This window comes from Somniosus microcephalus, chromosome 6, assembly GCF_052327205.1.
Source record: "Somniosus microcephalus isolate GS21.2 chromosome 6, FLI_Smic_1.0, whole genome shotgun sequence".
Taxonomy (NCBI): domain Eukaryota; kingdom Metazoa; phylum Chordata; class Chondrichthyes; order Squaliformes; family Somniosidae; genus Somniosus; species Somniosus microcephalus.
In genome coordinates this window covers 260067714-260086901 of record NC_140992.1, presented here as the reverse complement: position 1 = coordinate 260086901, position 19188 = coordinate 260067714, and the positions used below count along the sequence as shown (strand labels likewise).

Sequence of the window (19188 nt, the reverse complement as noted above, 5' to 3'; positions counted from 1 at the left end):
TCAGAGGCGACATGAGGGAGAACTTTTTTAACGCAACGAGTGGTTAGGGTTTGGAATGCACTGCCTGATAGGGGGGTGGATACAGATTCCATAAAAACATAAGAACATTGGAAATAGGAGCAGGAATAGGCCACTTGGCCCCTCGAGCCTGCTCCGCCATTCAATAAGATCATGGCTGATCTTGGGCTCAAAGCCACTTCCCCGCCCGCTCCCCATAACCCTTCACTCCCTTATCTTGCAAAAATCTGTCTATCTCCACCTTAAATGTATTTAATGACCCAGCCTCCACGGCTCTCTGGGGCAGAGAATTCCACAGATTTACGACCCTCTGAGAGAAGAAGTTCCTCCTCATCTCAGTTCTAAAAGGGCGACCCTTTATTCTGAAACTGTGCCCCCGAGTTCTAGATTTCCCCACAAGGGGAAACATCCTCTCTGCATCTACCTTGTCGAGCCCCCTCAGTATCTTATATGTTTCAATAAGATCACCTCTCATTCTTCTAAATTCCAATGAGTATAGGCCCAACCTGCTCAACCTTTCTTCATAAGTCAACCCCCTCATCTCTGGAATTAACCTAGTGAATAGCCTTCAAAAGGGAATTGAATAAATACTTGAAGGAGAAAAAATTGCAGGGATGTGCAGGAAGAGCGGGGGAGTGGGACAAACTGGATTGCTCTTCGAAAAAGCCGGCACAGACTCGATGGGCCGAATGGCTTCCTTCTGTGCTGTACTATTCTATGATTCTACGTCTGATTTAATGAAAGACAGAGGCAGAGGATTTTTAAATGAACTGCACAGGGGTTGAAGTGAAGGGTCGCTGTGCGGATAAGTGCCAGCGCTGTTCTCCGGAGCCCTGATGATTTCTAGCTGTTTCTATTCTGTAACCGCCGTTGTTTAGAGTGAAATGGAGGGCTGCAAAGGGTCAGCTGAGGATCCTGACAGGAACAGGCAGTGGCATTGCCTTCTGTGCCGCCGCGCCAGGGAATGGGAATCTCTCTCCTTGCTGTGATTTATTTTTGGAGCTTTTTGCTAATACACAAGGAGTAACAGGAAGACGTGTCTGCAGCTCCATTGTCTTCTGCCACCGTTTAGGCGGGGCGAATCATTCTGACAAAGGCTCCCACCCGAAACACTAACCTATATCTCTGTTCCAGAGGTTATCAATCTGCTGTGTATTTCCAGCATTTTCCCTTTTTTTCATTTTGGAGATTCGCAGTGTTTGCGTTTTTTTTTGTTATCCGTGCTGATCTTGCTTCGTTACCTTCACTGCGCCCTGCTTCAAAGTGGATCAACACTTCATTTTTAGGAAAAATCAGTGTTCAAAACCCCCACAAACGGACGTAGCCGTGTGTGCTCTTGTAAAATAACCGCGGGAGTGACTTTCGCCAATGGGGATGGTACCCACATCCCACAGTTACATAGAACTTGAATTGCAACACTGTAACTCACTCTGTTATTCTTTGCACAATGTTGGCCCGGAATTTGCGGTGGGTGATAACGGCAAACTAACGACGGTCGCTGTAATTACCCCTTTGAAACCGACCGCAACTTCAGGATGTAGCGAAGGCGCATCTAAATGGGGAAATCCTGAAGTTGTGATCAGTCATTCACTGCTCTGACACTGGCTGTGCTGTGGCCACCTCCCCCCCCCCCCCCCGCGGCGCCACCCCCCCCATAGCCGGCAATCCGGGCAAACAGTGAAATCAGTGAAACTGATGAAAACTTGGGCTTTTCCGTGGTAATATCGCTGTTAAATTCCCCATTAAAAGTGAGACCCTTTTGGATTAGGTGTAACTGGGGTTTTAACAGCGTATTGACTGCTAATCAAACGTTATGGAAAACTAATTTTAATTTTGTGGAGTGTCAACTTCCTCCTTTTACTATTTTTAAAAAACTTAAAAAAAAAAATTATATTTTTTTAAAGTTTGTTCATATTTATTTCAAGTTTATCTTTTCTCCACGTGAGAGCCCCAATCTTTGTTTTGCTCGCTGTAACATTAAAAAAAAAATCTGGATAAAAGCAGGTTCTCATTTCCTGCTTCCCTGTCTGTGAGAATTCTGCATTGCGATTGGCTGCCTAGACAGTTGGTTGACGTCACAGCAGCATCGCATTCGGGATTCCCCACTATTCTACACTGATCTCAATTGCTCGCTGTAAAAGGCAAACTTCTCACCACAGAGATCGGGAGATCTTCGTGGGCAGCTTTCTTTGGCGGCCAGCGGTGAATGCCTTTGCAAATTCTGGGCCGTTGTGTTTACTTGGGTGTTTAGTCACTATGAAAATGGACTTTGTATTTACTCTCCCCCACAGACTCCCAGGACAAAGACAACTTGGTAAAGAATGGAGTCTCGCATGTCCTGTCCATTTGCCACAATGCCAAGCCTGCGCTTGAGGTAAGTGTCACAACTCAGCAAGAGCTGCAACAATTATATTTGTCTGATCGTATTGCTCTGCTGTTAAAGGGAGGTGTTAACATATTGGTGGTTTTGGGCAGACATGGTTTGTGGTCAAGTGTCAGCCGTGGCTCAGTGGGTAGCACTTTCGCCTGTGAGACAGAAGGTTGTGGGTTCACAGTCCCACTCCAGAGACTTGAGCACAAAAATCTAGGGCTGACACTCCCAGTGCAGTACCGAGGGAGTGCTACACTGTTGGAGGTGCTGTCTTTCGGATGAGACGTTAAACCAAGGCCCCGTCTGCCCTCTCATGTAAAAGATCCCATGGCGCTATTTCAAAGAAGAATAGGGGAGTTATCCCCCAATCAACATCACTAAAAAAAACTCTGATTATTATCACATTGCTGTTTGTGGGAGCTTGCTGTGCGTAAATTGGCTGCTGTGTTTCCTACATTAGAACAGTGACTGCACTTCAAATGTACTTCATTGGCTTTGGGATGTCCTGAGGTTGTTAAAGGTGCTATATAAATGCAAGTCTGTCTTTTAACAGCTTTTCCCCCCTCAAAATCTCAGTTTAACATGGTTATATTGGTCACTACACCAAGGGCAGGAATTTAACTCAGGAGTCGGGTTGGAGGCGGGACTACAACTTTCGGGGTTGTAGTCCCGCCGCCATCGAGATGCGGCCAATCCACGCGATTTTAACTCAGCAGGCCAATTAAGGGCCACCCGGCAACAGGTGACGTCACAGACTGAAATTTCATCTGTCAAGAGCTTTTGACAGATGAAATATCAGCATTTCACAGCTGTTTGAAGCTGTCAAACACTGACAGTCTTACTTCTAACCTGAGTCCTTCTCCACAGACTCAGTTAGAAATCTCTCCTGCACAGAAAGCTGAAGGCTGTCACTTTTGACAGTTCGCAGCCATTCTGCTTTCTGTGCCGGTGAGATGAGGGACTCCCGGGACCTAAAGGAAGGAAGGCTGTAAAGGTAAGAAAAGGTATGTAAAACTTATTTAATCACTTTACACACACCAAACACACTTACCTTTGCACTCATGCACACATCACTCACCTGAACACCGACACCTCGACCCCTCCAAGCCCTTCAACCCGACGGCCCGACTCCTCTAACTTGGCGTGGTTTGGAGCCGTCGGGAATCCCACACTTCAACATCAAAAATAGGGATTAGACTAAAAACTGCCTGTTAACTACCTGTTAACAGGCAGTTAATTGGCACTAATCCTCTTCCTGCCTCGGGAGGCGGGTCCCAGTGCGGGGCAGGTACCCGCCTCCTTTGAAACTGGCATGGAGGCGGGTTTGGGTGTGGGAAGGGGTCGGGACCCCCGATTTTCGGGATTTTAACCCCCCCCTCCAATCCCGACTCCACGGCCCAATGAAAATCCTGCCCCAAGTTTCTGTTGCACCAGGTGCTTCCCCCCCCACCCCCCACCCCCCCGGTGTCCCAATTTGCTTTGTGCGACTTGTGCTGGGGTTCAGTTCCATGGACACTGCAGCCTTCCAGCCTGCCCATTCTTCATATGTGAACCCAACCCAGCTGTAGTATCCCTAGCTTCCCCAGTTGCAACCCGCGAATTCATCCCGGATGAATTCATCACAGCTAATTCATCTCATCCCAGCCTGTATGTCTTCTCCACTCGATGAACGAAATCATGGAGCCGGTGGTCAATTATAAAGTGATAGCTGACAGATTTGAAAAGGAGGTGGCCAGTGAGGGTAGATGAGCAATAAGTTTGGGGTGGAGTGGGAGGAAATAGGATCGAGTGTGTGTCGGAACATTCAGCTTTCAGTGAGAATATAAAGAGCATGGATGGAGGGTATCATGGCATCTGTCCAGGATCAATGGCTCTTTCCGACTCTTAAAATAAACTGGCACCAACTCTCAACGTGGAAATTTTCAGAAACCGATGGGAATAGTTTACAAAATGGAACCTGGATTAAGATCCGGGAAGAAATGCCTCTTTTTTTTGTAAATTATTTTCTTCTGTTGTCCCTCTTTTAAACTAAAATCTCACCGTAGCACATCCCCTCATCCAGCTGGGCTCTGCCAGTGTCCCTTCATCACTGCCATTGGCAGGTATGTGAGAACAGCTCAGGATTACCAGTTGTTTATTTCTCCCCTCCTCGGGGTGAACGGATGGTGTCCGCTCTCTGCCTTCCCTTGTGAACAAGACCGCCATGGGGGAAACTTACTGTGTGATGGAAGTAGCCACAAACCCATATCCCACCATTCATGGCACCTTCAAGGAATGCTCCTTTTAACTGTTCATATTAGTCAGAAATTCCATTATTGTCTGTGCTGTAAGGGCACTCGTAAAAGTTTATAGAATCATTAGAATGATACAGCACAGAAGGAGGCCATTCGGCCCATCCTGCCTGTAAGAGTCATGAAAGTTTAAGAAAGAAAATACTTTAAAATATTGGTTAAATAGTATAATACAGATAATTTACCTGACTGACTTATTGTATTGAGAAACCCCCTATTTTCTTGTTCCAGTAGTATAGTCTGAGACACCCCCTTTATTCTTGCTACAATGGTACAGTCCTTAAGCTTGTCACATGGTATCCAGCCATTTTACAGTTCAAGCTCCACGAGGCTAGAGAGAAGGTAAAGGCTTTGATGGCTGGAGCAATACAGTTTTTGACCGTGTTCGTTTAAACGTGTTTTGCTTTGTAATTCTGTTTGTAAGGCGTTACAGTAAACAGTTTAAAGACAAAGTTACGTTTTGGAACGTTTTATTTCGACACGCGTCTACTCGTTGTTAAAAGCCTCAAAGCTCAGTGGCTGCATGTTTGGAAATTACGAAGCGCCACTACACCGCCAGTGCTGGCTCTTTGAAAGAGCTGTCCAATTAGTCCCACTCCCCTGCTCTTTCCCCATAGCCCTACTATTTTAAAGTTTCTAGCATACAAACACGTTTAGCTAAGATATGTAGGTGGCGCTAATTTGGCCCCAGGCTTCCCAATTACTGAAGGAAGCCGAACTCCAGTACAGCTGCCATTTCTTTACAGTATGGGATTCTTGAGCCGGTCTATAAGGCACAGCTTACCATCCCAGTGTAGAATTACTGGTGATGTATTGCACGTTGGCTGAAAACCCCCCTGGTTTTAGGTTTTAGGTTTATAAAGCCCTGTCTGTTGTTTTCGAACATGCAGCTGTTTTGAATCAACTGGACGACACAAAGGGTGCAAATTAATTTGCGGCAATGTTTGATTGGAGCCAAACCTCTCACTTCCTGATACTGGTCAAAAGCAAACCCAGAAGCAAACTGATTCGAATCAAGCTGGTGTAAACACTTCGATTAGGACCCTGTCTACACCATTTTCCCATCCTGTCTTGACACACCAGAGGGCATCTCAGGTGGGTGGTCTGACACTGTCCAGTGAACAACATCATGCTTCAGAGCAGGCGTTAGGGTGACTAAATTGAGTTTAGATCAAGAGATCTGAATTGGATTAGATTGTACAATGTAACACATAGCAAAATCGTAATAGGTTTATTTGGAAGTAAGCAGGCACAGATTGTCATAGACAATGTTTGGCCTTGATACTTTGAAGTGAATTATGAGATGATAGTGTTTCCCTCTCCTGCCTGCTTTCTCGCTGCCCTGCCTTTCTCCCCCACCTGTCTCTCTCTTCCCCCCCCTCTCTCTTCCCCCCCTCTCTCGCTTCCCCCCTCTCTCTTCCACCCTCTCTCTTCCCCCCTCTCTTTCTTCCCCCCCTCTCTCTTCCCCCCTCTCTCTCTTCCCCCTCTCTCTTCCCCCTCTCTCTCTTCCCCCTCTCTCTCTCTCTTCCCCCTCCCTCTCTTCCCCCTCTCTCTCTTCCCCCTCTCTCTTCCCCCTCTCTTCTCCCCCCTCTCTCTCTTCCCCCCTCTCTCTCTTCCCCCTCTCTCTCTTCCCCTCCTCTCTCTCTTCCCCCTCTCTCTCTTCCCCTCCTCTCTCTTCCCCACCTCTCTCTTCCCCTATCTCTCTCTTCCCCTCTCTCTCTTCCCCCTCTCTCTCTTCCCCCTCTCTCTCTCTTCCCTCTCTCTCTCTTCCCCCCTCTCTCTCTTCCCCTCTCTCTCTCTTTCCCCCTCTCTCTCTTCCCCCTCTCTCTTCTCCCCCCTCTCTTTTCTCCCCCTCTCCCTTCTCCCCCCTCTCTTTTCTCCCCCTCTCCCTCTCTTCCCCCTCTCTCTGTCCCCTCTCTCTCTTTCCCCCTCTCTCTGTCCCCTCTCTCTCTTCCCCCCTCTCTCTCTTCCCTCTCTCTATTCCCCCCTCTCTCTCTTCCCCCTCTCTCTTCTCCCCCTCTCTTCCCCCCTCTCTCTTCCCCCTCTCTCTTCCCCCTCTCTCTTCCCCCTCTCTCTTCCCCCCTCTCTCTTCCCCCCTCTCTCTTCCCCCTCTCTCTTCCCCCCTCTCTCTCTCTTCCCCCTCTCTCTTCCCCCCTCTCTCTCTCTTCCCCCCCTCTCTCTTCCCCCTCTCTCTCCCCCTCTCTCTTCCCCCTCTCTCTTCCCCCTCTCTCTTCCCCCCTCTCTCTTCCCCCCTCTCTCTTCCCCCCTCTCTCTTCCCCCCTCTCTTCCCTCCTCTCTTCCCCCCTCTCTCTTCCCCCCTCTCTTCCCCCCTCTCTTCCCCCTCTCTCTTCCCCACCTCTCTCTTCCCCCTCTCTCTCTCTTCCCCTCTCTCTCTCTTCCCCCTCTCTCTTCTCCCCCCCTCTCTTTTCTCCCCCCCTCTCTTCCCCCTCTCTCTGTCCCCTCTCTCTCTTCCCCCCTCTCTCTCTTCCCTCTCTCTATTCCCCCCTCTCTCTCTTCCCCCTCTCTCTTCTCCCCCTCTCTTCCCCCCTCTCTCTTCCCCCCTCTCTCTTCCCCCCTCTCTCTTCCCCCTCTCTCTTCCCCCTCTCTCTTCCCCCCTCTCTCTTCCCCCCTCTCTCTCTCTTCCCCCCTCTCTCTTCCCCCCTCTCTCTTCCCCCTCTCTCTTCCCCCTCTCTCTTCCCCCCTCTCTCTTCCCCCCCTCTCTTCCCCCCTCTCTCTTCCTCCCTCTCTTCCCCCCTCTCTCTTCCCCCCCTCTCTCTTCCCCCCCTCTCTCTTCCCCCCCTCTCTCTTCCCCCCTCTCTCTTCCCCCTCTCTCTTCCCCCCTCTCTCTTCCCCCTCTCTCTCTCTTCCCCCCCTCTCTCTCTTCCCCCCTCTCTCTTCCCCCCTCTCTCTTCCCCCCCCTCTCTTCCCCCCTCTCTCTCTTCCCCCTCTCTCTCTCTTCCCCCCCTCTCTCTTCCCCCCTCTCTCTTCCCCCCCTCTCTTCCCCCCTCTCTCTTCCCCCCTCTCTTCCCCCTCTCTCTTCCCCCTCTCTCTCTCTTCCCCCTCTCTCTCTCTTCTCCCCCCTCTCTTTTCTCCCCCACTCTCTCTCTTCCCCCTCTCTCTCTCTGTCCCCTCTCTCTTCCCCCTCTCTCTCTTCACTCTCTCTCTTCCCCCCCTCTCTCTCTTCTCCCCCTCTCTCTCTCTTCCCCCCCTCTCTCTTCCCCCCTCTCTCTTCCCCCCCTCTCTCTTCCCCCCTCTCTCCTCCCCCCCTCTCTCTCTCTTCCCCCTCTCTCTCTCTTCCCCCTCTCTCTCTCTTCCCCCTCTCTCTCTTCTCCCCCCTCTCTCTCTTCTCCCCTCTCTCTTCCCCCTCTCTCTTCTCCCCCCTCTCTTTTCTCCCCCCCTCTCTCTTCCCCCTCTCTCTCTCTGTCCCCTCTCTCTCTTCCCCCTCTCTCTCTTCCCCCTCTCTCTCTTCCCTCTCTCTCTTCCCCCCTCTCTCTCTTCCCCCTCTCTCTTCTCCCCCTCTCTCTCTCTTCCCCCCCTCTCTTCCCCCCCTCTCTTCCCCCCTCTCTCTTCCCCCCTCTCTCTCTCTTCCCCCTCTCTCTCTCTCTTCCCCCCTCTCTCTTCCCCCTCTCTCTTCCCCCTCGCTCTCTCTTCCCCCTCTCTCTCTCTCCCCCTCTCTCTCTTCCCCCCTCTCTCTCTCTCTCCCCCCTCTCCCTCTCTCTCCCCCCCTCTCTCTCTTCCCCCTCTCTCTCTCCCCCCTCTCTCTCTCTCTCCCCCCTCTCTCTCCCTCTCTCTCCCTCTCTCTCCCCCTCTCTCTCCCCCTCTCTCTCCCCCTCTCTCTCTCCCCCTCTCTCTCTCCCCCTCTCTCTCCCCCCTCTCTCTCTTCCCCCTCTCTCTTCCCCCTCTCTCTCTCTCCCCTCTCTCTCCCCCTCTCTCTCCCCCCCCTCTCTCTCTTCCCCCTCTCTCTCTCTCCCCCCCCCTCTCTTCCCCCTCTTATCTTTGTGCCCTCCTTATTTTCATACTCAACTTGCCAGGCAATGGTACGGTATTAAGTGTACCTAGAAAAATAGTTTTAAGGGGGAGGGAGAATCACCACCAGAACCACTTTGGGGAAAAAAGCGTATGTGGGCTTTGAGAGTGGCTGCCGCACTTTAAAGTGTCAAAAGTATAAAAATAGGAAGGCAGCCATTTTATTTTGGAGATGAAAATTTGCAAGCTCCTGGTTTTGAGGCCACCAAGTTCAAAAGCAGTTTCCCCCAATGACATTTGAGACTAACGGTTAAATCTGACAGTGCAAAGTAATCGGATCAATGAGCAGCGCCAGTCATTTGGCTTTGGCCTCTGCCATTTCAAATGTACACATTAATACAGCTCTCTTGCACTGCTGGGTTCCGTAACTTCTCAAAGAAGTTATTAAAAAAGAATCAAAGTCGATCAATTTCTTGAAATGGTTTGATTCTTTTTATTTAAAATTTTTTTTTGCTAGTATTGGCCAAACTCACTTTTTAAAGTTGGAAACGGACCTTGAAATGAAATGCCTAGAAATGGAAAGCCGGTTGGATTTATTATGAGCAATGGAACGTTCGAGATACCGCAAGAACCTGAAATAAAGACATATGTGTGAGCGCGAAAGAGAAAGAGATTGATTCTAGATGTGCTGCAAAGCAGGTGATTTATGCTTTAGGTCCAGGGTCAGTAATGGTGACGTGCTAAGGTAATATGTGGGGCTATTCATAAAAGTAATTGGATACGAGTTGCCAAATAGACGTTCACAACGAGGGTTAGATATGTTTGAGTCATAGATTCAGGCTAGTTGCGGTTTCCTCGAGTTCTATAACGTTTTGTGAGAGTTAAATGGGCCCCATTTATAATATAAAATCGGGGAAATTCTATAGACTGCACAAGCAGGCATTGGCTGGCGATTTTGTTCCCGACTTAAAATTGGCATCCAGCATGAAGCGAGTTTCACTGTACTGAGGAATTCCGGTCTTTACAATGACTACCCCTTACCCCAGTAAAGTTCCTAGTCTAGAATATCCGTGTAGTTTTCAATGTAATTTGAGCACATAATCGGGGCAAGCAACTTTTTGTGTGGTAGCAAAATGGGGCGAGAGGAAATTGGTTACACTGGTTTTCCGCCCGGAGATTGATTCCCCCCGCCCCCCCCGGCCCGACTTTCCTCGTGCTTTTTGGCCCTTTCTGCGATCTGTCCAACGAGTCCCGTGATCTCATTAGCAGGTCAGAGGCTAGGTATTCTGCGGCGAGTGTCTCGCCTCCTGACTCCCCAAAGCCTTTCCACCATCTACAAGGCACAAGTCAGGAGTGTGATGGAATTCTCTCCACTTGCCTGGATGAGTGCAGCTCCAACAACACTCAAGAAGCTCGACACCATCCAGGACAAAGCAGCCCGCTTGATTGGCACCCCATCCACCACCTTAAACATTCACTCCCTCCACCACCGGCGTACCGTGGCTGCAGTGTGTACCATCTACAAGATGCACTGCAGCAACTCGCCAAGGCTTCTTCGGCAGCACCTCCCAAACCCGCGACCTCTACCACCTAGAAGGACAAGGGCAGCAGGTGCATGGGAGCACCATCACCTTCAAGTTCCCCTCCAAGTCACACACCATCCTGACTTGGAAATATATCGCCGTTCCTTCATCGTCGCTGGGTCAAAATCCTGAAGCGCTCTCCCTAACAGCACTGTGGGAGTACCTTCACCACATGGACTGCAGCGGTTCAAGAAGGCAGCTCACCACCACCTTCTCAAAGGCAACTAGGGATGGGCAATAAATGCTGGCCTTGCCAGCGACGCCCACATCCCAGGAACGAATTAAAAAAAAAAATAATGAGGGCAATGGTGCGGCAGCTCTGAGATTCAGGCTTTTACCCTGGCGGAGCACGTGGGGTAAGTCGGACTGAATCACAAGGCACAGCTCTGGTCAGGATCAGCCGAGACACACTGAAGTGAGGAGTTTCTGAGCCTGACGTGTGTGGAGAGTTTCAGCAGCCATTTCTACAGCAGGGGAATGACTTCTTGCACTATTTTTTTGTTTCTCGTCATATGTTCATTTTGTCGACAAAGACCGGGACTAGCTTCTCACTGCTTCGAAAAGAAGGATGTTGCGATAACGGGGAGAAAGACTTGCATTTCTATAGCGTCTTTCACAACCCCAGGACGTCCCAAAGCACTTCACAGCCAATGAAGTACTTTTGAAGTGTAGTCACTGTTGTAATATGGGAAACAAGGCAGCCAATTTGCGCACAGCAAGCTCCCACAAACAGCAATGTGATAATGACCAGATAATCTGTTTTTTTTAGTGATGTTGGTTGTCTGAACTTTGCGAGTGATTTTTTTTTTTTGAGGTGTAATTCTCAACATTGTACCAAAGGGATACCGTGTGGTTTGAGTCAGGGGCAGCCTGCTCCGAACCTGTGTGTCAGAACCACTAATGTTGGCTGTCTGGGAAGGTCTGTGTTGTAAAAGCTGCGATACATGCTGTGGTCGGTCAGTTGCAATCCTATTTTCACATTAAGTCGATATTCATGAATTTGAATGCAAGGGCTGAAATAGTTTTTCTACACAGACAGTTGCTGACGCAGTTTGGACATTTCCGATTTATAAACCGTGTACACTAACCTACGAACCATTTTACCCGGGCAATGACCGCCCTTGTTGTACACCCCACGCTGCGCCATCTGTATGGAACTGGCAGAACTATGATTCCATCCACTGGAGTAGAGTTTTCACAAAATGCTAGTGGATCTCGGGCGGTGTTGAAAATGCTGGTGGACTTTGTGCACTCACAGTAAGTTGGAGGCTGCTCTGTTATCAGAATCGGAGCGTTATAGCATTTAACAAATGATGCCTTCTGCTGCGGAGCTGTGACAGTGTGTAATGTGACGTCTCCCGCTGGGTCCAGGAGGTCTAATTGCCGGGCCCCCTTGAGATTGTTTCGAGGTTAATTCCTCGCGGGCAGGTTCTGAGGTCAGTGAGAATGATGTGGACAGCTTGCGCTGTGTTCAAGTGATGGGGTCCTGCTTTCACATTGTTAACATTCATGAATTTGGATGAATAGGTACAGCACACAATTGGAGGAAATGACTGACTGTTAAAAAACAAAAAGTGACACAGAAACTTGTACGTTTTGATGTTTTCCTGGTTTTTCTCCCCTCATCCTCCTGGACTTACATGAGTGAGTCAGGCAGACACGTCCGGGAAAGGAAGAACTATCTATCTACGACTTATCAGGAAAGGATCTCTTTTCTCTTGAAAAGAGAAGGCTGAGGGGTGACCTAATAGAGGTCTTTAAAATTATGAAAGGTGTTGATAGAGTGGATACAGGGAGAATGTTTCCACTTGTGGGGAAGAGCATAACTAGAGGCCATCAATATAAGATAGTCACCAAGAAATCCAATAGGGAATTCAGAAGAAATTTCTTTACCCAGAGAGTGGTGAGAATGTGGAACTCGCTACCACAGGGAGTGGTTGAAGCGAATAGTATTGATGCATTTAAGGGGAGGCTGGACAAGCATATGAGGGAGAAGGGAATAGAGGGTTATGCTGATAGAGTTAGATGAGGAAAGACGGGAGGAGGCTCGAGTGGAGCATAAACTCCGGCATGGACTGGTTGGGCTGAATGGCCTGTTTCTGTGCCGTATATCCGATGTAATCCAATGTAACTTGTATTTTTACAGCGCCTTTCACAACCTCAGGATGTCCTAAAACGCTTTACAGCCAACAAAGCCATGGCGGTACCTGAACGCGCTGTGCCATGGCGGTACCTGGACACACGGTGCCCTGGCGGTACTTGGATACACGGTGCCCTGGCGGTACATGGACACGCTGTGCCCTGGCGGTACATGGACACACTGTGCCCTGGTGGTACCTGGACACGCTGTGCCCTGGCAGTACCTGGACACGCTGTGCCCTGGCGGTACCTGGACACGCTGTGCCCTGGCGGTACCTGGACACGCTGTGCCCTGGCGGTACCTGGACACGCTGTGCCCTGGCGGTACCTGGACACGCTGTGCCCTGGCGGTACCTGGACACGCTGTGCCCTGGCGGTACCTGGACACACTGTGCCATGGCACCAGTGGATTCTATCGTGTCTTTCACCAAGGTTTTATCCACAGCGTTTTAGGTAAAGGGTAATGCACCGTTCAGTTGTTAACTGAAGTATTACACATTAATTTACTTTGAGAATACTGTGGTTCAAGGAAATATTCACAGGGCTGTGAATGAAATGATCTCTTACTTTACAAACAGTTTTTTTATTAAATGTAGGAATGTTACATCATTTCTATCGATCAAAACCAGATTGAACAAAACCACTTCGAAGCACTGCCAGTATATTACAGCGAGTAAACACCAGGGGGCAGTGGTACAAAGCGTATGCATCATTCAGCCGAGTTTCGAGGTGCTCTGCCATCTTCAGTCAGCAGGACCTGCTCTCCTGGCTTAAGATGTATCCTGCACAGTGAGAGCCCTCTCCCCAATCGCAAGCCTTCTCTCAGCGGATTAAGGCTACGCATGATTCAGAAGAGTGGCGTTTCTTCAGTTTAAAAAACAAAATATTAACTGAATAATCTTGTTTTTGTAGTGAATATCAGTTCATACTGTAGCATAATAAAAACGCAAACATTTTCTTTATAGCACTTTATTCTAAGCAGCGGAGAGGAGAGGAGAGGCCGAGCAGTTATGTAAAGTGTCTGTGGGTGTCGAGCAGCGCTGCTCAGTAACGCAGGACTCGTTGGGGAGCATGGGACTAGCAGCGCACATCAGAGATTGCAGCCTTCCGATACATTGATTCGCCAGTCACAGTGACCATTAGGTCTACAGGCCAAATTGATCTCTGTAACAACTCACCTGTGGAAGCGTCGTGGGTGTTACTATGTTAAAGGTGCTAAATAAATGCAACTTGTTGTTATAGCGTGATTTCACTGCGTCAGTTCGCAAAGTAGCACCTCAGTTGAAAGGTTCCAGTGCTATTTTATTAATATATTCGCAAGTATTACAAAGCATTTAAGGCACAGAAACAGGCCATTCAGCCCAACAGGTACATGCTGGTGTTTATGCTCCACACGAGCCTCCTCCCACCCCTGATCTGTGGCTCAGCTGGTAGCACTCTCACCTCTGAGTCATGAAGGTTGTGGGTTCAAGTCTCGCTCCAGAGACTTGAGCACAAGAATCTAGGCTGACACTCCAGTGCAGTGTTGGGGGAGTGCTGCACTGTCTGAGGTGCCGTCTTTCGGATGAGACGTTAAACCGAGGCCCCGTCTGCCCTCTCAGGTGGACGTAAATGATCCCCATGTGCTATTTTGAAGAAGAGCAGGGGATTTATCCCTGTTGTTCTGGCCAATATTTATCCCTCAATCAACATTACTAAAAAAAACAAGATTATCTGGTCATTATCACATTGTTTGTGGGAGCTTGCTGTGCGCAAATTGGCTTCTGCATTTCCTACATTACAACAGTGACTACACTTCAAAAAGTTCTTAATTGGCTTTAAAGCGCTTTGGGATGTCCTGAGGTCGTGAAAGGTGCTATATAAATGCAAGTCTTTCTTCATCTAACGCCATCAACATAGCCTTCTATATATATATTAGATGTTATATGTTAGATTTTGTTTTTGATAGCAGGCGGGAGCTGGGAATCCTAGATTTGAGTAAACCCTCTTTGATGGCTCACTCCAGGTGATCCCAGTGCTCCATTCTGGGAATCTACAGATTCTACAATGACCATTGTTATTCATAGATTTGCAAAGACATTTCTGTAAGTGTTATTTCTTTTTCACTTGCTTTCTGGCAATTGCCTTGAACAGAAATCTTGCAGAACATCATCCCAAGTGTACTGCAGGACAGTGTTAGATGCTACAATGAAGGTGGAGGGAGAGGGCGGAGAAACTATAGGTTTCAATGGAGGAATGAGCGAGATGGGCCAAATGGCTGCTCCCCCCTATACTTATCTCTATTGGGCCAGAATTTACTGTCAAAGTAACGGTGAGGAGAATGGCGCTCGCCGATATTGATGCGCCAATGGTACAGCAACTTTAGGCAAGGAGCAGGTGCACGGTTAAACTCAAATATCAAAAAATTGTTGTCCGAGTTGTGCCGCTCCGCCGTTAGCTTTGTGAAAACGGCATCTCGCTGTCTGCCTCACCATTGAAATGTATTGAATTCACGAAGTTGCTGTATTTGCGCAGTTGCTATGAACTAAACTCACCACAGAAAGTTAAGTCTTGTCCATTTCAGTCTAAGTACCCTTTTAATGACGTGATAAGTGTTAATTACTGCCAGTCAACCTCTCTGGCCCTGAAAATCAACTATTACAAGTGTGGAGTCTCATTCCTTCAGGTATTCATTGTTGTTGGAGATGTAAAAAATGTCATTTAAAAATTTTTTCCTTTCTGTCTCATTTTTCTCTCTCTCTCTTAATCTACTCTTTCTTTCCCTCTTCCTGTACCTGATTTGACATTGAATTCACGCACTCTAATTTACACTTCCTTCTCGGTCATAAATTTCACAATAAATCTTAAAATTTAAACGTGCAAGGACAATTCTAACTAATGGCAGACGCCATTAGACGCCCTGCCACAGCAAAATCTGGCCCAGTGGCCCGGAATGTGTGGTGGGTAATAACGGCAAACTATCAGCGTTCACCGTCATTACCCCTCTGAAACTGACTGCAACTTCAGGATGTAGCACATGTGCTTCTAAATGCGGAAATTCTGAAGTTGCGGTCAGTCATTCACTGCTCCAACACTGGCTGCGCTGTGGAACCCCCACCCACCCCAAGCTGGTAAACAGTGTAATCAAGGAAACTGATGAAAACTTGGGCTTTTCCGCAGTAATATCACTGTTAAATACACCATTAAATGTTATGCCTTGTTGGATTAGGTGTAGCTGGGGGTTTAATAGCGTATTGACTGCTAAACAAACATTATGGCCCTGAAAAACTTAATTTTTATATTTGTGGAGTGTCAAATGTCTCCATTATGATAAAAATTACAATTAAAAAAACACTTATTAAAGTTTGTTCATGATATTTCATGTGAGAGTCCCAACCTTTGTATTGCTCTCTGTAACGTTTTTAAACAGTCCGGATAAAAGCAGCTTCTCATTTCCTGTATGTGAGAATTCTGCAATGTGATTGGCTGCATAGGCAGCTTGTTGACGTCATTGCAGCATCGCACTAGGGAATCCCCACTACAGAACGCTGAAACCACCTGAACATCAAAAAAAGGCAAACTTCTCGCCGCATCGCGAGATCTCTGTGGGCCAGCTTTCTTTGGGGCGAGCGGCGGGCGCCTTTGCTGATTGTAAATTCCAGGCTATTACCTTTGCAGCATAATAATAAGTTGCAGTCCTACCTCTTTGCCACAGGGGTCGCTGTGGTATCGTGTTACTGTATTAAGTCACCTTCATTTTTGCAGCAGCTTTTAGGCAGGTTCTGCAGAGACCTAAACCTCCCACACTAATTTAATCTGTTACAGCCGCTGATATCTAGGTTGTTATAGGGTTAAGGCAGTTAAGAGTGCAGAGGGTAATAGCTTACCGTAAAGCCTTTCATTTATTATTATTATACAGGCCTGAAGTGGCAGGTTAATTACAGGGAGGGAAACTTGAAAGGGAATTTACTCCTGGACACCCTTATGGCCCCTCCTTTCATCCAGTACACAGCTCAAGAGATGCCCTGAGGATAACCCAAACAGAAAGAGTTATGTGGTAGGATTGTTCGAATTGGTTGAGGGTTGGGGAGTGTACAGTAAGCAGGAGTCCGTACTCCTGATCACTAACCAGTGACTCCCTGCTGGAAGTGCGCAGGTTTGGAAGTTGGGAAGCCTACTGACCCTCCCTCTGCAGGCTCGCACGTAAATAATGGGCATTTGGATGAGGTATTGGAGGGTGCTCAATTGGTGGACCCACAACAACAACAACAACAACTTGTCTTTAAGGGAGATGAAGAAGAAGAATAACTACAAAAACTTGTATTTACGTAGCGCCTTTAATGGAGTAAAACGCCCCACAGTAGCGTTATCAGACAAAATCTGATACCGATGAGTGACAATGAGACTAAATGAGGTGAAACATAAGGTGAGATGAAGTAAGGTGGGAGGAGGCTCGTGTGGAGCATAAACACTGGTGTGGATCCATTGGGCTGTAAAATTCTATGTAATTCTATTCTATATATCCTCCAATTCTGTGCAACATTGTGGGAGATCCACTCATAAGTTATTTAATTGCTTTTGACGCTGATATAATTGATGTGATGTGTTTACTCCATCACTTCTGTTCCCCTTGCACATTTCATCCACAAACTCAGTGAGCTTATATGCCCGGATGGCCTTCCTGCTTTAACATACTAAGTTGTTGTTTGGTGATACTCTCATGTTGAATGTTGCCATAGCAACTACTAACCAAAGTTTGTTGAGTGATTTAGATGAATATCCTGCACTTGCTGTAGGGCAGGACTTGTCACCAAAAATGCCATCCAACATGCTGAGGAGGACTTCAACAAATCACAGGAGGGCATTAATAAACTTGCAGAATGGGCATATAATTGGCAAATGAAGTTCAACACAGATAACTGTGAGGTATTATATTTTGATAGGAAGAATAGGGAGGTCACTTATTACTATCCCTTGCCCTGCCAGTACACTTTACACCCAATCTCAGCCTATTACCATCTCGTCTAGCTTCTAATACCTTTTATTGTCTCTTTTTTACTTCTTTTGTTTCTTTTATTCTTTTGTCCGATCGCAGCCCTGCCTCCGATCTATCTTTTCTTTCCAGTTTTGAAGAAGGGTTCGACCCGAAATGTCAACTCAAATTTCTGTCCACGGATGTTGCCTGACCTGCTGAGTTTTTCCAGCATTTTCTGTTGTTATTTCGGATTTCCAACATCCGCAGTATTTTGCTATCATCACTTATCACTCGGAGGGTGCGAGTCTAGGTGGGGTAGAGGAGCAAAGGGATCTCGGAGTATAAATGTGACCGTCCATCGGAGCTGATTGAGCGTGGTCAAAGCTTCGATGCTGGGGATGTTGGCCTGAGCAAGAACACTGATGTTGGTGTGCCTATCCTGCCAATGGATTTGCAGGATCTTGCGGAGGCAGCGTTGGTGGTACTTCTCCAGTGCTTCGAGGTGCCTGCTGTACATGGTCCATGTCTCTGAGGCATACAGCAGGGCGGGTATCACTGCTGCTCTGTAGACCATGAGCTTAGTGCCGGGTTTGAGGTCCTGGTCTTCAAACACACTCTTCTTCAGGCGACCGAAGGCTGCACTGGCACACTGAAGGCGGTGTTGGACTTTGTCGTCGACGTCTGCCTTTGTTGGCAATAACAATTATCATGTCGCTAAAAGGGTACTTATGTTAAGCACGAGCCCTAACTTTCTGCGCAAGTTTAATTTGAGTTTAATGTGCAAATCCAGCAACAAGTTCTTAATTTTCCAAAGCTCTCTCGATTCAAGATGTTTGCCTTTGGATTGGAATGTTTCAAATGTCACGCCATTCTTTAAGAACGGAAGGAGAGAGAAATGAGGTAAGTACAGACCTGTCGATTTAATCAATTGTGGGAAGGTTATTGCAATTGTTCATCAGAGGCAGAGTGACTGACCGCTTGGACAAGTATCAGTTGATTGAAGAGAGTCAGCATGGATTTTACACAGGATTACATCGGATATACAGCACAGAAACAGGCCATTCGGCCCAACCAGTCCATGCCGGCGTTTATGCTCCACTCGAGCCTCCTCCAGTCTTTCCTCATCTAAATCTATCAGCGTAACCCTCGATTCCCTTCTCCCTCATATGCTTGTCCAGCCTCCCCTTAAACGCATCTATACTATTCGCTTCAACCACTCCCTGTGGTAGCGAGTTCCACATTCTCACCACTCTTTGGGTAACGAAGTTTCTTCTGAATTCCCTATTGGATTTCTTGGTGACTATCTTATATTGATGGCCTCTAGTTATGCTCTTCCCCATTCTATCTGTATCCACTCTATCAAAACCTTTCATAATTTTAAAGACTTCTATTAGGTCACCCCCCAGCCTTCTTTTTTCAAGAGAAAAGAGACCCAGCCTGTTCATCCTTTCCTGATATGTACACCCTCGCATTTCTGGTATCATCCTTGTAAATCTTCTCTGCACCCTCTCCAGTGCTTCTATATCCTTTTTATGATATGGCGACCAGAATTGTACGCAGTACTCCAAGTGTGGTCTAATCAAGGTTCGATACAGGTTTAATATAACTTCCCTACTTTTCAATTCTATCCCTCTAGAAATAAACCCTAGTGCTTGGTTTGCATTTGTAATGGCCTTGATAATGGCTTTGTGAAGGGTAGGTCATTTCTGAGTAATCTAGTAAATTTTTTAAGGTCAGTAGTATGGCGGTCTATGGGTGTAGTCTATATGGACTTCCAGATGGGATTTAATAAGAGATTATTAGCAAAAATGAGAGCGCACAGAATTGGAGGTAACCTTATGATCAAGGGATAAAGACTTCATTCTC

General features: G+C 47.6%; 1 protein-coding gene across 1 annotated transcript in view; it reads left to right on the top strand.

The window, feature by feature from the left end:
- Positions 1 to 19188, top strand: part of dusp22a (dual specificity phosphatase 22a) — a 203937-nt gene that overhangs the window by 32636 nt on the left and 152113 nt on the right. The window contains exon 4 of the mRNA XM_085991802.1: positions 2310 to 2392. Coding sequence (XP_085847928.1) covers positions 2310 to 2392 — 83 coding nt within the window. The remainder of the gene's footprint in view (positions 1 to 2309; positions 2393 to 19188) is intronic.